Raw genomic sequence first — 27,271 nt, forward strand, 5'->3', positions numbered from 1 at the left:
TTAATAATTCATACTTTAATAATTCACTTTAATAATTCGTACTTTAATAATTCACTTTAATAATTTAAAAATCTATTATAAATAGAATTCAATATGTTTCATTATTTCATAGAAACTTGAAAATATATTTTTCAAAACTCTCTCAATCGATTTACATATATATATTTACTTAGTATTATTTCAAGATATTATTAGTATACATAAAATACTACGACGAAGTTATGTTCAGGCGTTTTAAAATAAGTTTTCAAATGGGATGGAGCTAAGGAAATTATGGGTTATAGCTATGGAGGTTATGGGTATTGTTCGAGGGTATTGGTCGCGAGGTCAACCTAACGTTTATCGTCTCCGTTGCGTCTACGTACATTTCCTGCAATATTGAATCACAATATTGATACGTGAGCACTCATAACTTAACTTTTATATATTATTAGTGTATCCCTGACTAGTGCTCGAGTTTATAGGATTATACATACTTGTACGTTTGATATTGTCGTTAGATAGGTTATGTTGAATCCTGAATTATATACACATGCTACTGAGATAAGGTATATGATATGCATGTCGTTGGAAAGCTAGCGAAAAATTAAGAACTTTTCATTTAGAACTCGTGTGATTTCGATGAACGGATTAAAATATATAGTCAACTGAATTATTATTAATTTCAGTATTATTATTATTAAAATGATTATTATTACTATCGTCGGTATTATCGTCGTCATAATTATTATCTAATTATTATTATTATTATTATTATTATTATTATTATTATTATTATTATTTATTAACAAATTATCATTTTGAATAGAATTATTATTTTTACAAAATATTATTATTACTGTTAATATTAAGAAGTACCGTTATTATTAAAATTATCATGATTAGAATTATCATTTTATCATAATTAATGTCGTCATTAGTAAATATGAATATTGTTATTATTATTAGTAGAATAATAATAATTATTATTATTATTACCAAATAATACAACTTTTACTTATTATTATCATTATCAATATTTATTTTATCAAATAAATATGGGCTACAAAGATAGTTTTACCACATGTAATATAATCACAATAATAATACATACCACTATATTTTTATGAACCTTATAAACTTTATTAAAATATATAAAAGTATATTTTTATATATAAATTTTTATATATAAATTTTTACTAGTAAATGATTTATATTATTTTTACTCTAATTAAATCCGATAAATAGATTAAAAACGACTATTTAAGTTATATAATAAACATGTATAGATTTTGTAAATCATTTTGAGTCAAATTGACTTTTGTTGACTTTTGCATATTAGTCTCGAGCATTAGGATTGTGATACACTGTGACTTGACCTAAGTTGTTGAAACAGATATTGACCAACATATAAATATACATACTTAATATAGGTTCGTGAATCCGAGGCCAACCTTGCACTTGTTCAAGGCCATCATATGCTTAATTACTATGAAATACAATATTGTGAGTTTCATTTGCTCCCTTTTTAATTGCTTTTGCAATATATATTTTTGGGCTGAGAATACATGCGCTGCTTTTATAAATGCTTTACGAAATAGAGACAAGTGATTAAAAATGATATTCTGCTGATTGATGTGCTAGGTAATTTAGTTACATGTTATAAGAGCATGTAAGCGCGAATCCTAAAGATAGATCTATCGGGCTTAACACCCCCATCCTGTAGGCTGCACTAGACATAAGAGCTAGTGGGCGGATGTTTAGTACTTCGAGGATTATTTATACACTTGCGAGTGTACGTATCCATCTTTGCGAAGATGACTTATTATATTATTGTTAAGGTTGGTTACTGAGGCCTCAACATAATCAGAACAGTTTTATACACTCACGAGTGTACATATATTTATAAACAGAAATCTTGTGGTCTATTATATAATTGGAAATGATTGATTATGATAAACTAATGAACTCACCAACCTTTTGGTTGACACTTTAAAGCATTTTTATTCTCGGGTATTAAAGAAATCTTCCGCTGTGCATTAGCTCATTTTAAGGATATTACTTGGAGTCATTCATGGCATATTTCAAAAGATGTTGCATTCGAGTCATTGAGTTCATCAAGATTATTATTAAATCAATTATAGTTGGATGTATTATGAAATGGTATGCATGCCGTCAACTTTCGATGTAAAGAAAGTTGTCTTTTAAAAATGAATGCAATGTTTGTAAAATGTATCATATAGAGGTCAAATACCTCGCAATGTAATCAACTATTGTGAATCGTTTATAATGTATATGAACGGGTCCTTTCAACTACCGAGAATCGAAGACTTATTTGATCAACTACAAGGCTCGTCTGTTTATTCGAAGATCGATTTACGTTCTGGATATCATCAAATGCGGGTGAAGGAGGATGATATTCCAAAGACTGCTTTTAGGACGCGTTACGGTCATTACGAGTTTATGGTTATGCCGTTTGGATTGACTAACGCACCAGCTGTGTTCATGGACCTCATGAACCGAGTGTGTGGGCCATATCTTGACAAGTTTGTCATTGTTTTTATCAATGACATACTTATTTACTCGAAGAATGATCAAGAGCACGAAGAACATTTGAGAAAAGTGCTAGAATTGCTGAGAATAGAAAAACTGTACGCTAAGTATTCAAAGTGTGCATTTTGGTTGGAAGAAGTTCAATTCCTCGGTCACATAGTGAACAAAGAAGGTATTCGGGTGGATCCAGCAAAGATTGAAACCATTGAAAAGTGAGAAAACCCGAAAACTCCAAAACACATACATCAGTTTTTAGGACTAGCTGGTTACTACAGAAGGTTCATCCAAGACTTTTCCAGAATAGCAAAACCCTTGACTGCATTAACACATAAAGGGAAGAAATTTGAATGGAAAGATGAACAAGAGAAAGCGTTTCAATTGTTAAAGAAAAAGTTAACGACGCACCTATATTGTCATTACCTGAAGGGAATGATAATTTTGTGATATATTGTGATGCCTCAAAGCAAGGTCTCGGTTGTGTATTAATGCAACGAACGAAAGTAATTGCTTATGCGTCTAGACAATTGAAGATTCACGAACAGAATTATACGACGCATGATTTGGAATTAGGCGCAGTTGTTTTTACATTAAAGACTTGGAGGCACTACTTATATGGGGTTAAAAGTATTATATATACCGACCACAAAAGTCTTCAACACATATTTAATCAGAAACAACTGAATATGAGGCAGCGTAGGTGGATTGAATTGTTGAATGATTACAACTTTAAGATTCGTTACCACCCGGGGAAGGCAAATGTGGTAGCCGACGCCTTGAGCAGAAAGGACAGAGAACCCATTCGAGTAAAAGCTATGAATATAACGATTCACACTAACCTTACTACTCAAATAAAGGAGGCGCAACAAGGAGTTTTAAAAGAGGGAAATTTAAAGGATGAAATACCCAAAGGATCGGAGAAGCATCTTAATATTCGGGAAGATGGAACCCAGTATAGGGCTGAAAGAATTTGGGTACCAAAATTTGGAGATATGAGAGAAATGGTACTTAGAGAAGCTCATAAAACTAGATACTCAATACATCCTGGAACGGGGAAGATGTACAAGGATCTCAAGAAACATTTTTGGTGGCCAGGTATGAAAGCCGATGTTGCTAAATACGTAGGGGAATGTTTTACGTGTTCTAAGGATAAAGCGGAGCATCAGAAACCATCAGGTCTACTTCAACAACCCGAAATCCCGGAATAGAAATGGGAAAACATTACCATGGATTTCATCACTAAATTGCTAAGGACTGCAAGTGGTTTTGATACTATTTGGGTAATAGTTGATCGTCTCACCAAATCAGTACACTTCCTGCCAATAAGAGAAGATGACAAGATGAAGAAGTTAGCACGACTGTATTTGAAGGAAGTCGTCTCCAGACATGGAATACCAATCTCTATTATCTCTGATAGGGATGGCAGATTTATTTCAAGATTCTGGCAGACATTACAGCAAGCGTTAGGAACTCGTCTAGACATGAGTACTGCCTATCATCCACAAACTGATGGGCAGAGCGAAAGGACGATACAAACTCTTGAAGACATGCTACGAGCATGTGTTATTGATTTCGGAAACAGTTGGGATCGACATCTACCATTAGCAGAATTTTCCTACAACAACAGCTACCATTCAAGCATTGAGTTGGCGCCGTTTGAAGCACTTTATGGTAGAAAGTGCAGGTCTCCAATTTGTTGGAGTGAAGTGGGGGATAGACAGATTACGGGTCCGGAGATAATACAAGAAACTACCGATAAGATCATCCAAATTCAACAACGGTTGAAAACCGCCCAAAGTCGATAAAAGAGCTACGCCGACATTAAAAGAAAAGATATAGAATTTGAAATTGGAGAGATGTTCATGCTTAAGGTTGCACCTTGGAAAGGTGTTGTTCGATTTGGTAAATGAGGGAAATTAAATCCAAGGTATATTGGACCATTCAAGATTATTGATCGTGTCGGACCAGTAGCTTACCGACTTGAGTTACCTCAACAACTCACGGCTGTACATAACACTTTCCACGTCTCGAGTTTGAAGAAATGTTTTGCTAAAGAAGATCTCACTATTCCATTAGATGAAATCCAAATCAACAAAAAACTTCAATTCATCGAAGAACCCGTCAAAATAATGGATCGTGAGGTTAAAAGACTTAAACAAAATAAGATACCAATTGTTAAGGTTCGATGGAATGATCATAGAGGACCCGAGTTCACCTGAGAATGAGAAGATCAGATGAAGAAGAAATACCCGCACTTATATCCAGAAGATACGTCAACACCTCCAACTGCTTAAAATTTCGGGACGAAATTTATTTAACGGGTAGGTACTGTAGTAACCCAAACTTTTCCATGTTTATATATATTAAATGAAATTTATATTTACATGATTAAGTGTTTCCAACATGTTAAGCAATCAAACTTGTTAAGACTTGATTAATTGAAATAGGTTTCATATAGACAATTGACCTCCCAAGTTGACCGGTGATTCACGAACGTTAAAACTTGTAAAAACTATATGATGACATATATATGATTATATATAATTAACATGATATTATGATAAGTAAGTATCTCATTAGGTATTTTAACAATGAGTTATATACATAAAAATGAGACTATTGAATTAAGAAACACGAAAACGATATATAACGATTATCGTTATAACAACGTCTTACTAAGTACATATGAATCATATTAAGATATTGATACACTTGGTTAATTATGTTAAATGATAAGTAAATATATCATTAAGTGTATTAACAATGAACTACATATATAAAAATAAGACTACTAACTTAATGATTTCGAAACGAGACATATATGTAACGATTATCGTTGTAACGACATTTAACTGTATATATATCATACTAAGATATATTATATATCATAATATCATGATAATGAAACAATTTAACATCTCTTTAGATATAATAAACAATGGGTTAACAACATTTAACAAGACCGTTAACCTAAAGGTTTCAAAACAACATATACATGTAACGACTAACGATGACTTAACGACTCAGTTAAAATGTATTTACATGTAGTGTTTTAATATGTATTTATACACTTTTGAAAGACTTCAAGACACTTATCAAAATACTTCTACTTAACAAAAATGCTTACAATTACATCCTCGTTCAGTTTCATCAACAATTCTACTAGTATGCACCCGTATTCGTACTCGTACAATACACAGCTTCTAAATGTATGTACTATTGGTATATACACTCCAATGATCAGCTCTTAGCAGCCCATGTAAGTCACCTAACACATGTGGGAACCATCATTTGGCAACTAGCATGAAATATCTCATAAAATTACAAAAATATTAGTAATCATTCATGACTTATTTACATGAAAACAAAATTACATATCCTTTATATCTAATCCATATACCAACGACCAAAAATACCTACAAACAATTTCATTCTTCAATTTTCTTCATCTAATTGATCTCTCTCAAGTTCCATCTTCAAGTTCTAAGTGTTCTTCATAAATTCTACAAGTTCTAGTTTCATAAAATCAAGAATACTTCCAAGTTTACTAGCTCACTTCCAATCTTGTAAAGTGATCATCCAACCTCAAGAAATGCTTGTTGTTTACAGTAAGATATCATTCTAAATCAAGGTAATACTCATATACAAACTTTGATTCAATTTCTATAACTATAACTATCTTAATTCGAGTGATAATCTTACTTGAACTTGTTTTCGTGTCAGGATTCTACTTCAAGAAGTTTCAAGCCATCCAAGATCCTTTGAAGCTAGATCATTTCTTGTCAGGATTCTACTTCAAGAAGTTTCAAGCCATCCAAGATCCTTTGAAGCTAGATCATTTCTTGTCACTTCCAGTAGGTTTACCTACTAAACTTGAGGTAGTAATTATGTTCATAACATCATTCGATTCATACATATAAAACTATCTTATTCGAAGATTTGAACATGTAATCACTAGAACATAGTTTAGTTAATTCTAAACTTGTTCACAAACAAAAGTTAATCCTTCTAACTTGACTTTTAAAATCAACTAAGTACATGTTATATATCTGTATGATATGATAACTTAAAGATTTAAAATCGGAAAACACGAAAAACACCGTAAAACCGGATATACGCCGTCGTAGTAACACCGTGGGCTGTTTTGGGTTAGTTAATTAAAAACTATGATAAACTTTGATTTAAAAGTTGTTCTTCTAGGAAAATGATTTTTCTTATGAACATGAAACTATATCCAAAAATCATGGTTAAACTCAAAGTGGAAGTATGTTTTCCAAAATGGTCATCTAGACGTCGTTCTTTCGACTGAAATGACTACCTTTACAAAAACGACTTGTAACTTATTTTTTCGACTATAAACCTATACTTTTTATGTTTAGATTCATAAAATAGAGTTCAATATGAAACCATAGCAATTTTATTCACTCAAATCGGATTTAAAACGAAGAAGTTATGGGTAAAACAAGATTGGATATTTTTTGATTGTTGTAGCTACGGGAAATATTGTAACAATTCTATACAAATCATATCCTAGCTAACTTATATTGTATTATACATGTATTCTAATGTAATCTTGGGATACCATAGATACGTATGCAAATGTTTTGACATATCATATCGACCCATGTATATATATTATATGGAACAACCATAGACACTCTATATGCAGTAATGTTGGAGTTAGCTATACAGGATTGAGGTTGATTCCAAAAATATATATACTTTGAGTTGTGATCTAGCCTGAGACGTGTATACACTGGGTCGTGGATTGATTCAAGATAATATATATCGATTTATTTCTGTACATCTAACTGTGGACAACTAGTTGTAAGTTACTAACGAGGACAGCTGACTTAATAAATTTAAAACAGTAAAATGTATTAAAAATGTTGTATATATATTTTGAACATACTTTGATATATATGTACATATTTGTTATAGGTTCGTGAATCGACCAGTGGCCAAGTCTTACTTCCCGACGAAGTAAAAATCTGTGAAAGTGAGTTATAGTCCCACTTTTAAAATCTAATATTTTGGGATGAGAATACATGCAGTTTTATAAATGTTTTACGAAATAGACACAAGTAATTGAAACTACATTATATGGGTGAATGATCGAAGCCGAATATGCCCCTTTTGCTTGGTAACCTAAGAATTAGTAAACCGATCTACTAATTGACGCGAATCCTAAAGATAGATCTATTGGGCCTAACGAACCCCATCCAAAGTACCAGATGCTTTGGTACTTCGAATTCGTTTATATCATGTCCGAAGGATTTCCCGGAATGATAGGGGATATTCTTATATGCATCTTGTTAATGTCGGTTACCAGGTGTTCACCATATGAATGAATTTTATCTCTATGTATGGGATGTATATTGAAATATGAAATCTTGTGGTCTATTATTATGATTTGATAATATATAGGTTAAACCTATAACTCACCAACATTTTTGTTGACGTTTTAAGCATGTTTATTCTCAGGTGATTATTAAGAGCTTCCGCTGTTGCATACTAAAATAAGGACAAGATTTGGAGTCCATGCTTGTATGATATTATGTAAAAACTGCATTCAAGAAACTTATTTTTGATGTAATATATTCTTATTGTAAACCATTATGTAATGGTCGTGTGTAAACGGTATATTTTAGATTATCATTATTTGATAATCTACGTAATGCTTTTTAAACTTTTATCGATAAAATAAAGGTTATGGTTGTTTTTAAAATGAATGCAGTCTTTAAAAAACGTCTCATATAGAGGTCAAAACCTTGCGACGAAATCAATTAATATGGAACGTTTATAATCAATATGAACGGGACATTTCAATCGACTGCGTGTAATTCAAGGTTTTAATACTTTGTTAACAATTACACCAATTACCCTTGAATGTAATCCACCCCTGTTTTAATGAGTCCAATGACTATTAATCCATCCCCGTGTCCAGTCAAATGAACAATAATTCGTATTTATAAATATCCCGCCCACCGTACCCGATTAAGCGTATGTGGTTATATATAGATACGTCAAATTGTAACCTTTATATTAAATTAACGAGGTATCGTTTAGTTGATATAAAGCCCATTGATAGCCCATAGTCTAATTTCCACAAGTGTCGATCTTTTGTCCAAACCCCAATTATGGTACAAAGCCCAATAACCCCGTCTTTAATATTTAGCCCAACATCACGATTACTTCGATTTAAATAAGCATAATAATAACTTAGCTACGAGACATTAATTTAAAAATGTTGAACATAACTTACAATGATTATTAATAGCGTAGCGTTACACGGACAGAATTTCGACTTACAAACTTAAAATATTCGCCAACATAACCTTATTATTATTAATCTTAAATTAAAATTAAAATTATAAATAAATATATATATATATATAATATATATATATATATATATATATATATATATATACACATACATAGATTAAGAGATTGAAGTAGAAAAGGTGTAATGAAATCGGCAGAATGCGCGGCCTTTTATAGGCCCACTTTGAACTGTACAGCTCCACGAGTGCGGTACTTTTGTGCCTTACAGCTCCGCGAGTGCGGAGCTTTGGATTCCAGCTCACCATAGTGAATTAAACGTGGGCTGCTTATAATTATAATATATAATAATATATATATAATTAATTATATATATATTATTATATTCTTGTGCATAATTGACTTGTAATTTTTAGTCCGTTGCGTCGCGTGCTGATAGTTGGTTCATGTCTCGGTTCCGGATTTTCGAACGTCCTTGCGTACTATTTAATATCTTGTACTTTGCGTTTCACGGCTTGTACCCTTGTAATTTCTAGACGTTTCTCATCAATAATTTGAACCACTTGGATTGTACTTTGTACTTTTTAGCTTTTTGGTCGTTTGCGTCTTCAAATCGTCGAATCTGTCTTTTGTCTTCAACTTTTATTATTTAAACGAATATCACTCGTAAATAGAATACTTGCAACTAAAAGCTTGTCTTTCTTGAAGGATAATGCTATGAAATATGTGTTCGTTTTTAGCATTATCACTTACTCTAGCGATGATGATGATTATTGATGTGTAATTCTTGTCATTTATCAAAAAAAAACGCTTATTGTTGTAATCAAATATTTAATATTTTTATGAATGTTATTTCTATGAATGTCTTTTTAAATTTTTCGCATGAAATATATGTATATTTATACACACACAAACAAACACACACACACCCACACATACACACACGCGCGCGCACACACACACACACACACACACACACACACACACACACACACACATATATATATATATATATATATATATATATATATATATATATATATATATATATATATATATATATATATATATATATATATATATATATATATATATATATATAATATTTGTTTAACCTTGTAGACAAGAATGAAGGAATTGCTAAAAGAACAACCGGGAAGAGACGAGACTGATATCATGGAAGAAGTTTTGGGTGATCGAACCGGACACCAACGCGGAGTGGGGCCAAAGTTACCAAAGTCGGCAAGTAATTCCGCATCTTCATCTTCTACCGGTCGGAGTAGACAACCACCAATGGAACCATACTACACAGCAAGTCAAATTGAACAAATCTTTGCTTTTAATAATCCCGTAGTCCCTCCCAATATTCAACCAAATTTTGGGTATACTACTGGTACTTCCAATTCCAATACTCCGCGCCCGAGCCGTAACAATGATGAAGATTTGTATGATGATGGATTTTGCGATTTGTAATTTGTTTGGTGTGTTTGAAGACAATTATGCTTTTGTTGGGTGTGTTTAATGTTAAGTTTATGTTTTGTAAACGATATTAGTTGATTTGGTAGTTTTTCCGGATTTTAAAATGTTTGGATAATTATTGTCGCGTTTGGATATATATATATTTTTTTAATGTTATTGTGGTATTTTGTGAAACTATAATCTTATTTATGTAGCAGGTTTGGATATTTGAAATGTGCCATATCGAATACGGCTGGAAACAGCAGAAACAAATACGTCCGAAAACAGCAGAAGCCTTTCCGGACGACTTGTCGTCCAGGAAGAGGCGTCCAGGATTATTTTATTTTTCTGTTATCAATTAATAATTATTAATAAAAATATAATATTATTTTAATCCAAAATCTTTCGGGACGACATATCGTCTCCACTAGTCGTTCGGAAATATCGTTCACGAAGGCTAGCGTTGAAAGCCAATGTGGGCTCACCTTTCGTCTGGGGAAAAAATGTCGTCACGAAAAACTTTCCGAGACGAACCTTTCTGGACGACACATCCCGGACGATCTGCCGTTCGGGAAGACTTTCTGGGACAACTAGTCGTCCGTATCAATCGTCCGGAAAAAGCATTTTTTCAGTAGTGTATGCTTTGATCTTGTTTCTCGGTCTAATTTGTAATTGATATCGTCGATTTTGTATAGCATAGATTACAGACGAGTATTATATTGTTTTGTGTCTTGTATTGAGGCTTATGCCTCCATGTTGTATATTTTGTTTTGGTTTTATTATAAGTTGATCTTTCAAAAAAAAAAAATTCATAAAATTAGTAATGTATTAACGTTGTCGTCTTACACACCAAGGATTGATCCATACACACCATTTTGTACAAAATTTACATTTATATCCATAAATTTATCTAGGGAGTTGAACCTCCATAATTATAAAGTAAAGGTATAATAGTATGTTTGTGTGTATGGATCAATTCTTGGTTTGTGAGAATCATCTCCCGTTTATTTATTTATTTAAATAAAAAAGCAGAGTGGAAAAGAAAAAAAGAGTTGTGTCCGCAACGTCCGTGGCGGCGAGTAATTGACCTGCAACTCCAAAGTCCAATGGTCCAATCGCCATGAACCTTTTCCGATAATTATCATCAGTCAACGCCACCATGATCAACACCAACGCCGCCGCATCAACCACCGCATCTCAGCCGTCCTCTTCTTCATCACCTAACACCGCCACCGCAGCACAATCCACAGGTTTAAAAAACTTCTTTAAAACACCCGAAGGCCGTTACAAACTTTATCATGATAAAACTAATCCTTCTTCTCTTCTTCCCTATGCTCTCGCTAAATCAATCACTCAGGTATATCAATTATCAATCAATCATATTATGTTATATGCATATGTTTCACAATCACTGTTTTATATTTTATTTTTTTCTGATGATATCCATGACTATATATGTATCTTAGGTTAATTAAGTATCGTTCATTATTCGTAGATGCTGTATCAAAATTGTAATCAGTATTGAATTTGAAATTTAGGTATTAGTGTTTGATAGTTGTTGATACAAACCCTAGCTTACCTTAAGGATTCGGTGTATGCATTCTGGAATAAATTTAAGCTATGGTTTAAATTTTAATGTCAACTGTAGTAGTTTGCTTGGTGCAAAAGGCAGATAAAGCTAGTTAAAATTTGAAGTCAACATTATCCTACTTATGGCAGTTTTAATCCATATACATGGATATATCAAATTGAAACTGAAGTTAAAATTAGGTATTAGTGGCTGATGCTGTTGATATAACCCTAGCTAACTGTAAGTATCCGCTGTATATATTCTGGAAGAAAATAAGCCATGATTTGAATTTTTAATGTCCTTGCAACTAGTTTTCTTAGTGCAATAGCTAAATAAGTAGGTAAAATGTTGATAACTTAAAAGCAGCATTATCATACATATGGTTGGTTAAATTCATATATGGTGTAAGGTCAATTAAGTATCAAGCATATATGTTGATTTGAAATTTGATAATAGTGCTCGATAATAATGAAATAAACACTAGCTTACCGAGGATTGGCATTTGGCAGTATATATTCTGAAAGAAAAAAAAGAAAAATGCCATTTGATTGTTAAAATCGCAGTAGTTTGTTTGGTACACAAGCTAAGAATAATATAGTTGCAAACTGTATACAACGTTATTCTACTTTCTTTTGTTTTAATTCGTGCATGCTTATGTGCGTTTTGGATCATTTAGTTTTCTAAATCTGCATTTTGATTTGAATCTAGGTATTGGTGTTTGATAAATTGTGTTGGATACTTAAAATTAACAATTTCCAGTCTACAATTTTTTTTTTTTTTTTTTTACTTGGTAATTCTATACATTAAGGATCTATAATGAGAATCTACCTTTTTTAGTATGCAATGCTTTTGTTTATTGTTCAATTATATTACAATTGTATTTGTTATCTTATGATGAAACAAAGTAGGAGTGTCTGCAAATCGAGATAAATACGGTTACAAACATTTGTTCAAATTATTCTAGAAAAATGAATGGTGTATAAACTACCTTTTTTACGGTTACTTGTATGGGATCAGTGATGATAATCTGTATTTTTGTGTTTAGATAACTGTTGCACACCTTAAGGACCAACCGGTGCAGGCAGCGGTCAATTTGCCTGCATTGCAGCCTAGCTCAAGCTATAGTGTTGCAAGTAGCGGTGTGAGATATGTGACGTCGAAGATCTTAGGAAGTAGTGGGAATGGGAGTCGAATGCTTGGACTTGTGGGAGGAAATGGGTCAAGTAGTAAAGCAAATGGTGGAGCAAGTAAAAGTGGCCATGTGGGCGGGTTGAATAATGGTGGAAGCTCTTCGATTGGTTTGAATACTTCTGATGGTAAAGGGATTTATCTGATATTTAATGTAGGAGATACTTTATATATTACAGAGCTCAATTCTGAAGAAAAGGTAATCTCTATTCATCAAAGATTGTAATAATACTTTGATGGGCGATGGTTTACTAAAAATAGTTTGTTTATCAGGATCCAATAAAATCAGTTAGTTTTGGTAACTCAAACCCTGTCTGTCATGCATTTGATTCGAAAGCCAAAGATGGACATGACCTTCTGATTGGCTTGAACTCGGGAGATGGTAACGTTTTTTTTTTTTTCAACATATTAGTTGCAATTGGATATTTGATAGTTGTGTATTTTAGAAGCAGAAAGCTTCTTCACTTATTTTTGCACTTATGTTTTGTAGTATACTCGGTATCCTTGAGACTCCAGTTGCAAGATGTTGGCAAGAAGCTAGTTGGTGCTCATCATTATAACAAAGATGGAGCCCTTAACAACAGGTAAGATGTAATTATATAAGCATTTTTTATTTATTTTGACCTAAATAAACCTAGATGTCGAGTACATATTTATGTACTTATAGTTCGTAGTTCTAGTATGTGAGGTAAGATTGCACTCGTAATTCCATTCATATGTACATCTTATAAAGACTAAAAAAATAATTAAGTGATAAACCTTCATAGTTAACTTCACTCTGTTTATAATTAATGGATAAAACACACAGTAATTATAGCATAATGAATTTACGTTGCATACTTGCATAATATCTTGTTATATAAACTGTCAGGTCCAGTAATCATGTGAGTATGCTCACTCGTATTATTATATTTTACCACGTTAATAAGTAATTTTCAAGTAATTAAACAACTAGCCCTTTCTCAACAGTCGATGCACTAGTATTGCATGGATACCTGAACGCGATGGTGCTTTTGTTGCTGCTCATGCAGATGGGAACTTGTATGTTTATGAAAAGGCAAGCCTCATTTTGATCACAAGCGAAACAACAATATCATTGTAGGCACTCATTGGGGTGTTTGAATGATATTTTCTGTAAAACACTGACTTGTTTTTAACCTATATATAGAGTAAAGATGGTCCTGGTGATTCTACGTTTCCTGTAATCAAGGATCAAACCCAATTTTCCGTTGCACATGCACGTTCTAGTAAGGTACATGAGCAACTTTTCTTCATATTAAAACCATATATACCAACATTAAGGTTTCCAAAACAACATCCGATATATGATATCTCATTGGTGTTCTATGGGACATCTTTTTTTAGGACACTAAAAGTCTTATTTTGTAGACACCCATCAAGTGCAATTTACAATGACTTTTGCATAATAAACTTTTATCTGAATTATTTCTTTGCGAGTTTCTTTTTTTTCTTTTCACAGTTTAACTAAAATATCTTGTCAAACAGAGCAACCCCATTGCTAGATGGCATATCTGCCAAGGCTCCATTAACGCCGTTGCATTTTCAGCTGATGGAAGACATTTGGCTACTGTTGGCAGAGATGGTAAATTGTTGATTTGCTAATCTTAGCGTTCAATTATTTTCTACAATTCTTATTCTCAAAATATTTTTTTATTATTTTCATTTAGGATATTTACGGGTATTTGATTTCTTAAATGAACAACTGATATGCGGTGGTAAAAGTTACTACGGGGCTCTTCTATGTTGTGCCTGGAGGTAGTTTCTGATATGATAGTTTTATATATTTGCTTAAATCTTGTTTGCTATATATATTGAGCAAAATGTACTTTCTTTTTTCTTTTTTTCTTCAGTTCTGATGGCAAATACATTTTGACTGGTGGGGAAGATGATCTAGTTCAGGTTTGGAGTATGGAAGACAGGAAAGTAGTAGCATGGGGAGAGGGTCACAATTCATGGGTAATTTATTAATTCAGTAGAATTAGACAAGGCGCGAGTATACAAAAACTAGTAAACATTTTTTCCTAAATTGCCAAGGCTCTTTAATTTTAGAATAGGTATGGTAAAAATCGGAAATTATGTAAGGTTATTATATATTTATATTTGAAGTACATGGCTTGCAGGTTAGTGGAGTTGCTTTTGATTCGTATTGGTCACCGCCAACTTCAGAAGACGAATCTGAAAATGCTGTTTATAGATTTGGTTCTGTTGGTCAGGTACACTCTTAAATAAGTAGTTTGAAAATGATACATGATGTGAAACTTTAATATGATATGCTGATTACATTAACGATTGAATGGGTAAAATGGGTATATCTGAAACTAATTGAAGGAGTCAATATGGGTATTTTTGGAACTATTCAGAACACGTCGGCAGGTCAGGTTAACCCATATCAACCCATTTTCCATGAGTGTGCCGACACCGCCACAATGCTACTTCACCTTATACAGATGAAATTATACAAAACTCGGAGCTATATATAGTACTAATTTATAATACCAATGTGAATTTGAAGGATACACAATTATTGCTATGGGATCTTGCAATGGATGAACTTGTGGTGCCACTTCGCCGTCCACCTGGCGGTTCCCCGACATACAGCAGAACCCACTCATCTCATTGGGACAGCGTAGTCCCAGTGGGGACCATCCAACCGGCTCCCAGCACAAAAGACATTCCAAAGCTTGCACCTTTGGTGGTTCACCGTGTCCATTCTGAACCTCTATCGGGACTCATATTCTCTCCAGAGTCTATCCTCACGGCTAGCCGGGATGGACACGTGAAGATTTGGACGAGGCCCGGAAATTCTGATAGCCACGTCAGCAGTTCTGACAATAGTGTATGTGCGAAACCTGTTAGTTTGGGTTACAAATAAACCGTTTAGAATCGGATTTTGGCCATGTGTGGAAAGGAGTGAACTACTATAGCGTTGATTTTCAAGTTTTTTTTTCATTATGCGTATTTTGTTGTATGTATTTTTGGCCTGGTTTTGCCGGTGTTACTAAATGTAGAATAATGATTAATTATCGCTCTCTGGATACCATATAAATGTAATCTGTAGTGTAATATTTTTGCCAATGGTTAAATTATTACGAGTGTTTGGCGAGCATTTTTTCAATTTATATTTTGGGACAAGATATTTATAGCACATGTTTTAGTACTCTACCTGCTCTGTTCATCTTATTATTTTAGTAATTTGCTTATTATTCACTTCTAAAAGAATAATTGATGGTGTCATGTATTATCCAAATCAGAAACTATCAGTGTGCTCTAACTTTTATAGTTAGTTATTGAAAAGCATGCAGTGATTGTTCTTGAATGACAAAGCTTAATATTATAGAAATACTAGCAGTTGAGAGGACTCTTCAACCAAGTGGTCGAGAGTTGTAAGTCTCACTTGAGCTAATGAAATGCAAGTATTCATCGTGATTGTAATATTATACTAGATGGTAGGTTTCCTGTTTAAAAATATAATAATAACTGGTTTCTAAGAGATTGTTACAGCACTATAAGAAAAACATAGTCCCAACTGAGCAGGACAACAAATTAATGGAGTTTCCTCTTGACACGTGGACAGGATATGATCGGGTGAGTGGTTTCTGTCCCCGTCACCGTCAGTGACTCCTAAAATATTGTTCAATAAAAAGAAAAAAGAAAGAAAAAAAACAACACAGCTAACCTCAAATGGTGGCCTAGTAGTTGGATGTTTGAGAATCTTTAAAGGAGATCCATGTTAAATCCTCACTAGGTACACTTTTGAGAATCTGCGGCTAGATCATTTCAATAAAACTTTTTAGAACCTGCGGCTGATTAATTGAAGAGAAACAGTTAAATAAGAGGGAATAGGTCTTCCTCTTTGCACGATCGACGGATCTGTGGAGTACAACGACCGCATGACATAAGAGAGTGTATAACGACACAATTCAGCGAATATCCTAAGGTATATATACAAACCATAAGTCTTCACATTTTTAGTTGATTATATTACAACAACAACAACAACAACAATACCCAATCCCGCGCCTGCGGGGTATGGAGGAGGTAAGATGTAGACAATCCTTCCTCTACCCTAAACTAGAAGAGAAGTCGTTTCCTTTACCACGAGTCGAGAAAAGGAATTCTCCACCCATAGGAAAGGGAAATTCATCCCCCTCTCTACTCCAGGTAGAGAGATTGCTTCCGTGAGGACCTCCGGCTAAAAAGAATTTTTTTTTTTTTTTTTTTTATTAAAGATAAGTTAAAAAAATAAATAAATGTGATATATATAATTTCATGAAGGTTAAGTCATGAAACACTACATAAAGATGTACTCAAAACTATAAATTTGAACATTAAAAGTTTATAAGTAGCAAGTACTAGTAGTACATTAGGTGATAAAGAAATAAACTTCTAATGATATTTTTGAAAGAAAATGCATTAAAATGAGTTCTTATTCAATTAAAAAAAAAAATCAATTGCTTTCTTGATCCTCAAGAACAGCTGGAGATTGCCATAATTATCTATATACAGAACAGCTGGAATTTGCGAAAACAACAGCTAGGATCAATCCATCTTCAAAGGTTTGGCCACCTGTAAATGACTTTTCAAAGACCAAATCACACTTATACGTCGATATAATTTTCAGCTAATGATATATAGGAAGGTCAGTTTTTGGTTGTTTGTTGTACAAGTAGCTTTCTTGATCTTCAAAAGAATTGATGCTGCTGCTGCTGCTACTCGTTGCTACTATTTCATTGCTGCTAGATGCCATTTTCATAAAGTAACTATGCCTGCCAAAGAAGCAAATATATATTATATAATCGTATTATTGTTTTCATAAACTTATTCATCTCCGATATACTTTAGTTAAGAGAATACAAAACTGGAATGTGATAATCACAAAAGGTGTTTTGGGTGAACCAAACCCGATCCCTACGTTTTGACCTGTTCAAATAAATAGAAATTGTAATCAAACAAAACTGAACTAGAATTATGAATTACCATCGAGAATCAATAGTCAATTCAGGATGAAATGCAGTTGCTAGTAGATTGCCCTGCTTCACAGCTACAATCACTTTGTTATCAGGTTGAGTGATCTCCTAAAACAATGAAAAGTATTAAACTTTGTTGTCTGGATTTTAAATATAAATGTAGCAAGTAGATTACACTAGATCACAACAACTTCAGACGAAACACATGTTAGCATTGAATAATGTGTGTTTAGGCATTTGCAAAAGAGTTCCTGAGTTGTTCTGTCCATCCATAACATCAATAAATAGCTGTTCTCAACAACGAAATAATCAAATCGCTCATGTAAACACTAAACATGCATATGCTACCAACTTAAATGTTGATTATGTTCTGTATTTGAATTGGCTGTATCAGATAAATAGATAGTCCAATCACATGGTTAAAGGTGACAATTTGAATCCATTTACTTAATGAATGGGTCAAATCAAAACATGTGGAAAAGGAAATGAATCAGACGAGTTTAATAGGTCTAGTTGAAAGTCGCTTATCGTACATATTTAGTGCATACACCTTACAACCTAGTAAATCTTCTAATTTTATTGGAATTGGTTATTGTAATAGAACAGTTTTTGTCATCATATTTAACTTCCTGACTATCTAAGAAAAGGACAAACATGTTCGTGCTTCAACCCACCCAAACCTTGTATGACTTGTACTAAAAAGACTATTTCAACCCAAACCGTCCAGTTTGCTAGATTTACAATCAATAAATTGTATCTGGTGATCTAAATAAGGTGCCATAGTTTAATAGCATAAGCTGCTTGATGCCTGAAACTATGTCTTATGGCATAAGATATGAAATAACAAATAAAAACTATATATAAAGAAAAAAAATGGCTTACCTGTTGAAGAGCTGAATTAGAATCAACTTCTTTAGTTGATTGAAAAGAAACAGAAGCTAGAACTTCAACATCGGGTCCGACTTCAAGGATTGCAGGGGCACGAATAAAAACAGCACGAAAACTTGGGGGACCCCCTTCTGTAGAAGCAAGATCTGGTACGGGTATCTCAGCCTCAAAGCTCTGAATCTGTATATATAATATTTAAACGAGAACACACGTAGCCGCCAATAGGTCAGATGTAAAGATGTTTTTTGCTCATATTTATAAGCTAATAATTTTATAGGGGCAGGATCAATGGGGAAGTAACCAATCGGGGGGAAGCGGGAGGAAGCAAATTTTTTTTTTTTCGTTTTTTTTGGAATAAACCCAAAACACCAAACCCTAAACCCTAAACCCTAAACTCTAAATCGGGCTAAATTTTACTTCACAAAACATGAAAAAAAAACGTACATATTCTTCACGAACAATATTATCTTGAATGTTATTATTGTCGATCGTTTTCCCGCCTAAATAATAACATTCATCACGAAGTGTCTCTTCTAAATGTTCATATTTTCGTGTGATCTTGATGCCGGAAAAAAAATTCCTAAAAAAACGAAAAAAAAAAAAAATTTGCTTCCCCCCGCTTCCCCCCGATTGGTTACTTCCCCATTGATCCTGCCCATATATATATATATATATATATATATATAGGCAGGATCAAGGGGGAAGTAACCAATCGGCGGGAAGCAGGGGAAGCAAAACTTTTATTTATTTTTTCTTTTTTGAAAAAACTTTGTTCACAAACATTATAGATTGAATGAAAATATGAACATTTAATAAAGACACTTTGTGATAAATGTTTTTATTTTGGCGGGAAAACGCTCGAAGAAGTAATATATAACAATTATCGTGTTTTTCGAGCGTATGTTGAGGTTTTAGCTATTGGGGTTTAGATATTAGGGTTTATAGGGTTTAGATATTAGGGTTTAGAAATTTAGGGTTTAGGGTTTAGATTTAGGGTTTAGATTTAGAATTTAGATTGAGTTTTTAACACGAACGGTTTAGAGTTTAGGGTTTAGAGTTTGGGGTTTTGGGTTTAGGGACTAAACCCAAAACACCAAACCCTAAACTCTAAATCGGGCTAAATTTTACTTCACAAAACATGAAGAAAAAAAAAAACGTTAACATTCTTCACGATCAATATTATCTTGAATGTTATTTTTGTCAATCGTTTTCCCGCCTAAATAATAACATTCATCACGAAGTGTCTTTTCTAAATGTTCATATTTTCGTGTGATCTTGATGCCTGAAAAAAAAAATTCCAAAAAAAAAATAAAAATAAAATTTTTTTTCCCCTCCCGCTTCCCCCGATTGGTTACTTCCCCATTGATCCTGCCCCTATATATATGTATATATATGTATATATGTATATATATATATATGTATATATATATATATATATAGTGGTTGGATCAAGGGGGAAGTAACCAATCGGGGGAAGCAAAATTTTTTTTTTTTTTTGTTTTTTGAAAAAACTTTGTTCACGAACATTATAGATTGGATGAAATATGAACATTTAATAAAGACAATTTGTGATGAATGTTTTTATTTTGGCGGGAAAACGCTCGAAAAAGTAATATATAACAATTATCGTGTTTTTCGAGCGTATGTTGAGGTTTTAGATATTAGGGTTTAGATATTAGGGCTAATAGAGTTTAGATATTAGGGTTTAGAAATTTAGGGTGTAGGGTTTAGATTTAGGGTGTAGGGTTAGGATTTAGATTGAGTTTTTAACACGAACGGTTTAGAGTTTAGGGTTTAGGGACTAAACCCAGAACACCAAACCCTAAACCCTAAATCGGGCTAAATTTTACTTCACAAAACATGGGAAAAAAACGTTAACATTTAATACGATCAATATTATCTTGAATGTTATTTTTGTCGATCGTTTTCCCGCCTAAATAATAACATTCATCACGAAGTGTCTTTTTTAAATGTTCATATTTTCGTGTGATCTTGATGCCTGAAAAAAAATTCCAAAAAAAAAACGAATTTTTTTTTTTTTTTTTGCTTCCCCCGCTTCCCCCAATTGGTTACTTCCCCATTGATCCTGCCCCTATATATATATATATAGGGGCAGGATCAATGGGGAAGTAACCAATCGGGGGGAAGCGGGGGGAAGCAAAAACTTTTTTTTTTTCGTTTTTTGAAAAAACTTTGTTAACGAACATTATAGATGAGATGAAAATATGAACATTTAGTAGAGATACTTTGTGAAAAATGTTTTTATTTTGGCGGGAAAACGCTTGAAGAAGTAATATACAACAATTATCGTGTTTATCGAGCGTATTTTGAGATTTTAGCTATTGGGGTTTAGATATTAGGGTTTAGATATTAGGGTTTATAGGGTTTAGATATTAGGGTTTAGAAATTTAGGGTTTAGGGTTTAGATTTAGGATTTAGATTGAGTTTTTAACACGAACGGTTTAGAGTTTAGGGTTTAGGGTTTAGGGTTTAAGGTTTGGTGTTTTGGGTTTATGGAATAAACCCAAAACACCAAACCCTAAACCCTAAACCTTAAACCCTAAACTCTAAATCGGGCTAAATTTTACTTCACAAAACATGAAGAAAAAAAACGTTCATATTCTTCACGAACAATATTATCTTGAATGTTATTTTTGTCGATCGTTTTCCCGCCTAAATAATAACATTCATCACGAAGTGTCTCTTCTAAATGTTCATATTTTCGTGTGATCTTGATGCCGGAAGAAAAAAAATTTCAAAAAAAAAACGAAAAAAAAAAAAAAAATTTGCTTCCCCCCGCTTCCCCCCGATTGGTTACTTCCCCATTGATCCTGCATATATATATATATATATATATATATATATATATATATATATATATATATATATATATATATATATAATGATTTAATCAAGAGGGAAGCACTTTTTTGGGGGGAAGTAAATTTTTTTCGTTTTTTTTTTTAATTTTTTTTTCAGACATCAAGATCACATGAAAATATGAAGATTTAAAAAAGACACTTCGTGATGAATGTTATTATTTTGGCGGGAAAACGCTCGGAGAAATAAATGATAACATTCATATGTTTTGCTGTTGAGTTTGTTTTTTTGGGTTTAAAAAATTAGGGTTTAGAAATTAGGGGTTAAAAATTAGGGTTTAGCTATTAGGGTTTAGAAATTGGGGTTTTAGGTTTAGAAATTAGGGTTTAGGGTTTACAAATTAGGGTTTAGATTGAATTTTTAACACGAACGGTTTAGAGTTTAGGGCTTAGGGTTTAGGGACTAAACCCAAAACCCTAAACCCTAAGCCCTAAACCCGAAGCCCTAAACCCTAAACCCTAAACCCTAAACCCTAAACCCTAAACCCTAAACCCTAAACTCTAAATCGGGCTAGATCTTGAAAAAAACTATATGATGGAAAAAGAACGCTCTAAGAATAACATTAAGGAATAACATTACGCATGATGCATGTTATCAGTTTTTTCTTCGAGCGTTTTCCCGCCAAGATGTTCATATTTAAATGTTCATATTTTCGTGTGTTCTTAATGTTGGGAAAAAAAAATTTGAAAAAAATAAAAAAATAAATTTTACTTCCCCCCAAAAAAGTGATTGCCTCTTGATTATGACCCAATATATATATCTGTGTGTGTGTGTGTGTGGTTTTAACATGCCAATACTTGCCTGACTCCCGAAGAAGTTACGATGAACGGTACAATCAAGCCCTCCAACAAGCTCCTGCCCTCCTGTTTTTTGTCCTGAAAGAAATCAAGGTACAGATCAGATTATAAATTTAAAAGAATCATGGGTCTTGATTATCCATTATTATGAAGTTTTATCTTATATCTAATAGAACATTATAATATCTTTTGTTTATTTCTTTATTTTCATTGGCTGTATATGTTTCCAAATTTCTTAATAACAAAAATAGTTCACATGCAGCCGCGTTTACATTTCATAATTAGAGGTGGCAACTTTAAACAATTTCTTATGAATGGATAGGTTTATGAACAGGTCGGTTTGGGTAATGCTTTTTCTCAAATGGGTAAAAAGTCCAATTTAGTCCAAGGCACCAAAATGGTAGTCACATCCCAGAAATGTTTTCTCAATTTTTTTGGACAAAGAGAGATTCAAGTCAAGCTGACCACTCTTAATTTCGTATACAAACTTATCTAATTATGACTGGTTGTGAAAGTCCCCCAAATAGTCGGGATTTTGAGGCAGTCCGACCCTCTGGCTTGGCCGATTTATTCGGTCAACGGTGTCAAAAGTCCAATTTAGCCAGTGAATGTCGGATTTATTAGTTCAAAGTCGAATTTATTAGGTCAAAGTAGGTCAAATACAAAGTCAAGGTTGGTCAACTTCCGAATAGACTCCGACTTGGCTAATTAGTCCATACAGGGCCCCATGGTTGCAAAACTCGGCCAACTCGGCCGAGTAATCGGCGATTACTCCTCTGGAAGAACAAAACGAGTAATCGGTGTCTAACTCGTCCATTTACTCGGTCAACGCCGGTCAACGCCGATCAACGGCGTCGGAAAACTCAGTGAAAAGATGAAGGAAAACAGGAGACGATTAATCTGAGTTCAATAAGGTTTTGATCGATGTCCAACTCCCTAATTTCTCCAACAACTTTCTGGTCCAACTTTTTTCAGAATTGAAATTAAGAGTTCTGAATCGATTTGATGTGTTTGTTTGTTTAGATAGAACAAATTGAAGGAACATACATGTAATGTCTCGATTTCCATCCATGAAGAGAACAAACAATTTAGGGTTTGGTGACTGAGCGGTTGAAGAAGAAGAAGTGGGTAGTGTGACTGATACTGGTAGGGTTTCTGAGTCATTTTATTAATTTTTAACTTACATTCAAACCCCCTAAAGTTACTGTTATTTATTTTAACACCTCAAGTTTAGTTTTTCTTTCAACTTCATTATTAAATATATACAAATCTAACCCCTCCAATTAAAATAAATATTTATATGTAACTAAACTTTACATATTTAACATATATATTTAACATATATATATTCATAAAATGTTTGTTTATAGCTAATATATATATTATATATCTATAATATATTGAAAATATTTAGTTATATTAGAAAAGTCAACAAAAGTCAACATCCGAGTACTCCTCCGAGTACTCCCCGAGTCGCCGATTACTCCTCAAAAACCTCCGGCCGAGTACTCCCCGAGTCGCGAGTTTTACAACCTTGCAGGGATCCAAACCAAACTAATGACTTTTACAACCTTGTTTGTTACATGTCACCCACCCCAACCATTATACGGCCTCTACTTGTATTATCTACTAAATGTATTTATGGGTACATCTTAACCAAAAAATATATAAAAGAAAATTAAGTCTCACCAGTAGCTTTGTTTGCTAAGAAGATAAGACCAGCACACGTTCCCCAAACTGGTTTTCCCATTTTCACAAACTCACGAAGTGCCGGAAACTACAATCAGAATTCAATTTATAGGAAAACTCTTATTATACAATTTCGTTCATACCATCGAATATTAAATAAAAGGGTCATTCTTATCAATTGTCATACACACACTATATATATAATCTTCCAATTCTAGATACATATGATAAACTCGTCGTTCATCATGCAAGGCTATTTCATATATTTACTTTACAAAATGTCAATTACAATGATAAAAGATCAAAGTGTTTGTCAAAATGGTACTCCTAATTTAGACAAAAACATTCATGAAAATGTACCACAGTTTTTAGACCATAGTTGGTTTTTCAATATTTTAGCTTTTACATTTTTTTTTCTACAACAAGTAAAAAAAGCAATATACAACTTCACCTAGGACTTGCGTCGAACAGATGGTGTGCTAATCAGATAAAGATAAACAAACCATTTAACAATGTTTCAATTAAATACATCTTTACATACATAAAAACACAAATAGACATGAGACAAACAACTAAAATCATATGTGTATGAATATGATTAAAATTAGTAGTACCAGATTATGTAATTCAGCAAGTTTAGCCATAGTAGTGCTCTCACCACCAGGTATAATAAGTGAAGTCACATTCTCCAACTGCTCTGCTTTTCTTATCTCAACCCCCTTTACTCCAATCCTTCTTAAAGCTACAAAAAAAACATAAACTCATTGAAACATTTCATCAAACATGTTTATGAATACACATGTAAATAGAAGGTTTTTGTAAATAGAAGCAGAGGAACAGGGGATGTACCGGCGATGTGTTCGTTGAATGAACCTTGTAAAGCTAGAACGCCGACGGCCATTAGCTGCTATTGATTATGGAGATTGGGGATTCAGGGTTAAGAAAATGAAGAAATTAAAAACTTGAAAAGAAAAAAAAAAAACAAAAAAGAGGCTGCTGTGTTATGTGAGTGGAGGCGAAATGCGATTTTAATTTGGTGCGATTTTAATTTAATTCGTGTCGTGTCAAACCTTGCCTCACTTGTTTAACTCATTTTTTATTTCTTTAATAATCTGAAGTATGGAGACTCGCGAAAAGTGAAATACTCTTCCAATCCTTACTCAGTAATCATTAGTCCCGTTTGACTTACGAAATTCAATAGAATTATAGAATTCCGACAGAATTAAAACTGAATTTAGACATGACGTGTGTCTAAATTCAATTTTAATTCTGCTGAAATTCCATTCAATTTCGTGAGCCAAACATAGTCTAAGATTCTAACAATATATAAATATGTAGAGTGAATAAAATACATACACAGTAATAATAGGAGATCATTAAATTTGAATAGAAGGAAAATGATTAACGATGTGTTTAATTACTTCTTAATTAAATGATTCAGCAATAAATGTTGAACCATTCAACATTCACTGCATTTATTTTTTGGTGTTAAACCATTTAGAATTCAAATACTCTCACAAATAGATTATTGTTATTCGGAACCGAATTTATTCAGGACCTCTGAATCATTCAAATAATAAATCATTCGAGGTTTAAGCATTAAGAAACGCACACTTAATATTAGATTGCATATATTATTGTGGACATGTTTCTTTTAGGATTATGAGGAATAATCTAGTACCATAAAAACTAGAAATTTATGTTTGGCGGCATGTTAAAAAAGGCTTTCCGTCATGATTGAGATCGACAAAAGGGGGATAGATTTGCATAGTGTAAGATGTCCGTTATGTGATGATGATCTAGAAACCGTGGAACACTCCTTGATTTTTTTGTAAGTACTCTATGGAGATTCGGGATCGAGTTTTCGCATAGTGGGGGTTTGGAAACATGACAAACCTTAGCATTGGTGAAATTCTTCGCGGCAAGGGTCCTCCGTCATCAACAACACTCGGGAACAAAATATGGCAAGCGGTTGAATGGGTGTGTGCATATTTAATATGGAAAAATAGGAACGAGAAAGTTTTTCGGGGTAAAACATGGAACCCACCGGTAGCACTAAATTAAATTCAACTAAAGGCCTTCGATTGGATCTCTAAAAGATTGAAAAAGAGGAAGATTGATTGGTTAACTTGACTAAATGATCATAGTATATATCTTCGTGTAGTTTAGTATTCGTGTTATATTCTTGTATTTGGTTTGCTACCTTTGCAAACCATGTTTGTGGTTCTTGTATCGAGCACTTGTCTTGGCACACTGTAACGTTTCATTTTGTTTATATAGTTTGCTTTTAAAAAAAAAAAAAGGCTTAATGGGCTGAGTTGGAAGACAGACTTGTTCGAAATCTAAAACTTATTCAGTCATCTCTTTAACACATTAAAATAGGAGCATTATCTCTCCTCCTTACAAAATAAGACCCCTTTATGATCATAAGATCTCTTTAAAAATTCAATCTTAGCCATTCATTTGATGTATTAGCTAACAAATAGTTTACATTAGCTAATCATCAAATAAAAAGTCTAAAATACCCTTAAGATTAGAAAAAATACGGGATAGAAAATCAAAGTTAGGGGTTCTAAACATGAACTTCATTCACGACTTGAGAAAAAAAAACCCTAAGGTGGCGTTTGGTTGGAGGATTTTAAATCCCGGGATTTAGAATCCTTTGGGATTTCAAATCCCAAAGGATTTCAAATCCCGGGATTTTAAATCCTATGGTGTGTTTGGTTTGATTTTTGTTTTTAAGGATTTCAATTGCACAACACTTAACAAGACTTGATTACAAAGAACTGCACTAAAAACTGCACTAAACAAAACTTGATTGCAAAGGAATTTGGTACCAAGCAAAACTGAAAATTCAGTTATTCAAATAAAATCACATTATTCTACATATAAATAAATGACTAATTAGTACTTTGTAATATTCAACTAGCAAATAAATAACCCTAATAAGATAAACAGATGCCATGAGCATAAACGAAAGGATTAATAGGTATGATCTT

The 27,271-nt window shown here is 33.0% G+C and overlaps 2 protein-coding genes across 2 annotated transcripts; one reads left to right on the plus strand and one right to left on the minus strand.

Moving 5' to 3' along the window:
* The first annotated feature begins 11,324 nt into the window (after positions 1-11,324).
* Positions 11,325-16,199, plus strand: LOC139844038 (probable catabolite repression protein creC). Its single transcript, XM_071834241.1, has 11 exons — positions 11,325-11,629; positions 12,888-13,229; positions 13,304-13,412; positions 13,521-13,614; positions 14,000-14,087; positions 14,199-14,282; positions 14,537-14,633; positions 14,719-14,806; positions 14,902-15,007; positions 15,172-15,264; positions 15,564-16,199. Exons 1-11 carry the CDS (start codon positions 11,432-11,434, stop codon positions 15,921-15,923), a joined length of 1,659 nt encoding a protein of 552 aa, XP_071690342.1. The 5' UTR covers positions 11,325-11,431; the 3' UTR covers positions 15,924-16,199.
* A 1,156-nt stretch (positions 16,200-17,355) lies between these two features.
* On the minus strand, positions 17,356-25,301 carry LOC139844040 (probable pyridoxal 5'-phosphate synthase subunit PDX2). The gene is made up of 7 exons (XM_071834244.1): positions 25,122-25,301; positions 24,887-25,014; positions 24,273-24,360; positions 22,588-22,661; positions 18,901-19,086; positions 18,029-18,126; positions 17,356-17,817 (listed from the first exon to the last, which is right to left on the minus strand). Exons 1-7 carry the CDS (start codon positions 25,171-25,173, stop codon positions 17,673-17,675), a joined length of 771 nt encoding a protein of 256 aa, XP_071690345.1. The 5' UTR covers positions 25,174-25,301; the 3' UTR covers positions 17,356-17,672.
* Between the last annotated feature and the right edge of the window lie 1,970 nt (positions 25,302-27,271).

This window comes from Rutidosis leptorrhynchoides, chromosome 4 (genome assembly GCF_046630445.1).
Source record: "Rutidosis leptorrhynchoides isolate AG116_Rl617_1_P2 chromosome 4, CSIRO_AGI_Rlap_v1, whole genome shotgun sequence".
In the NCBI taxonomy this organism is placed as follows: Eukaryota; Viridiplantae; Streptophyta; class Magnoliopsida; order Asterales; family Asteraceae; genus Rutidosis; species Rutidosis leptorrhynchoides.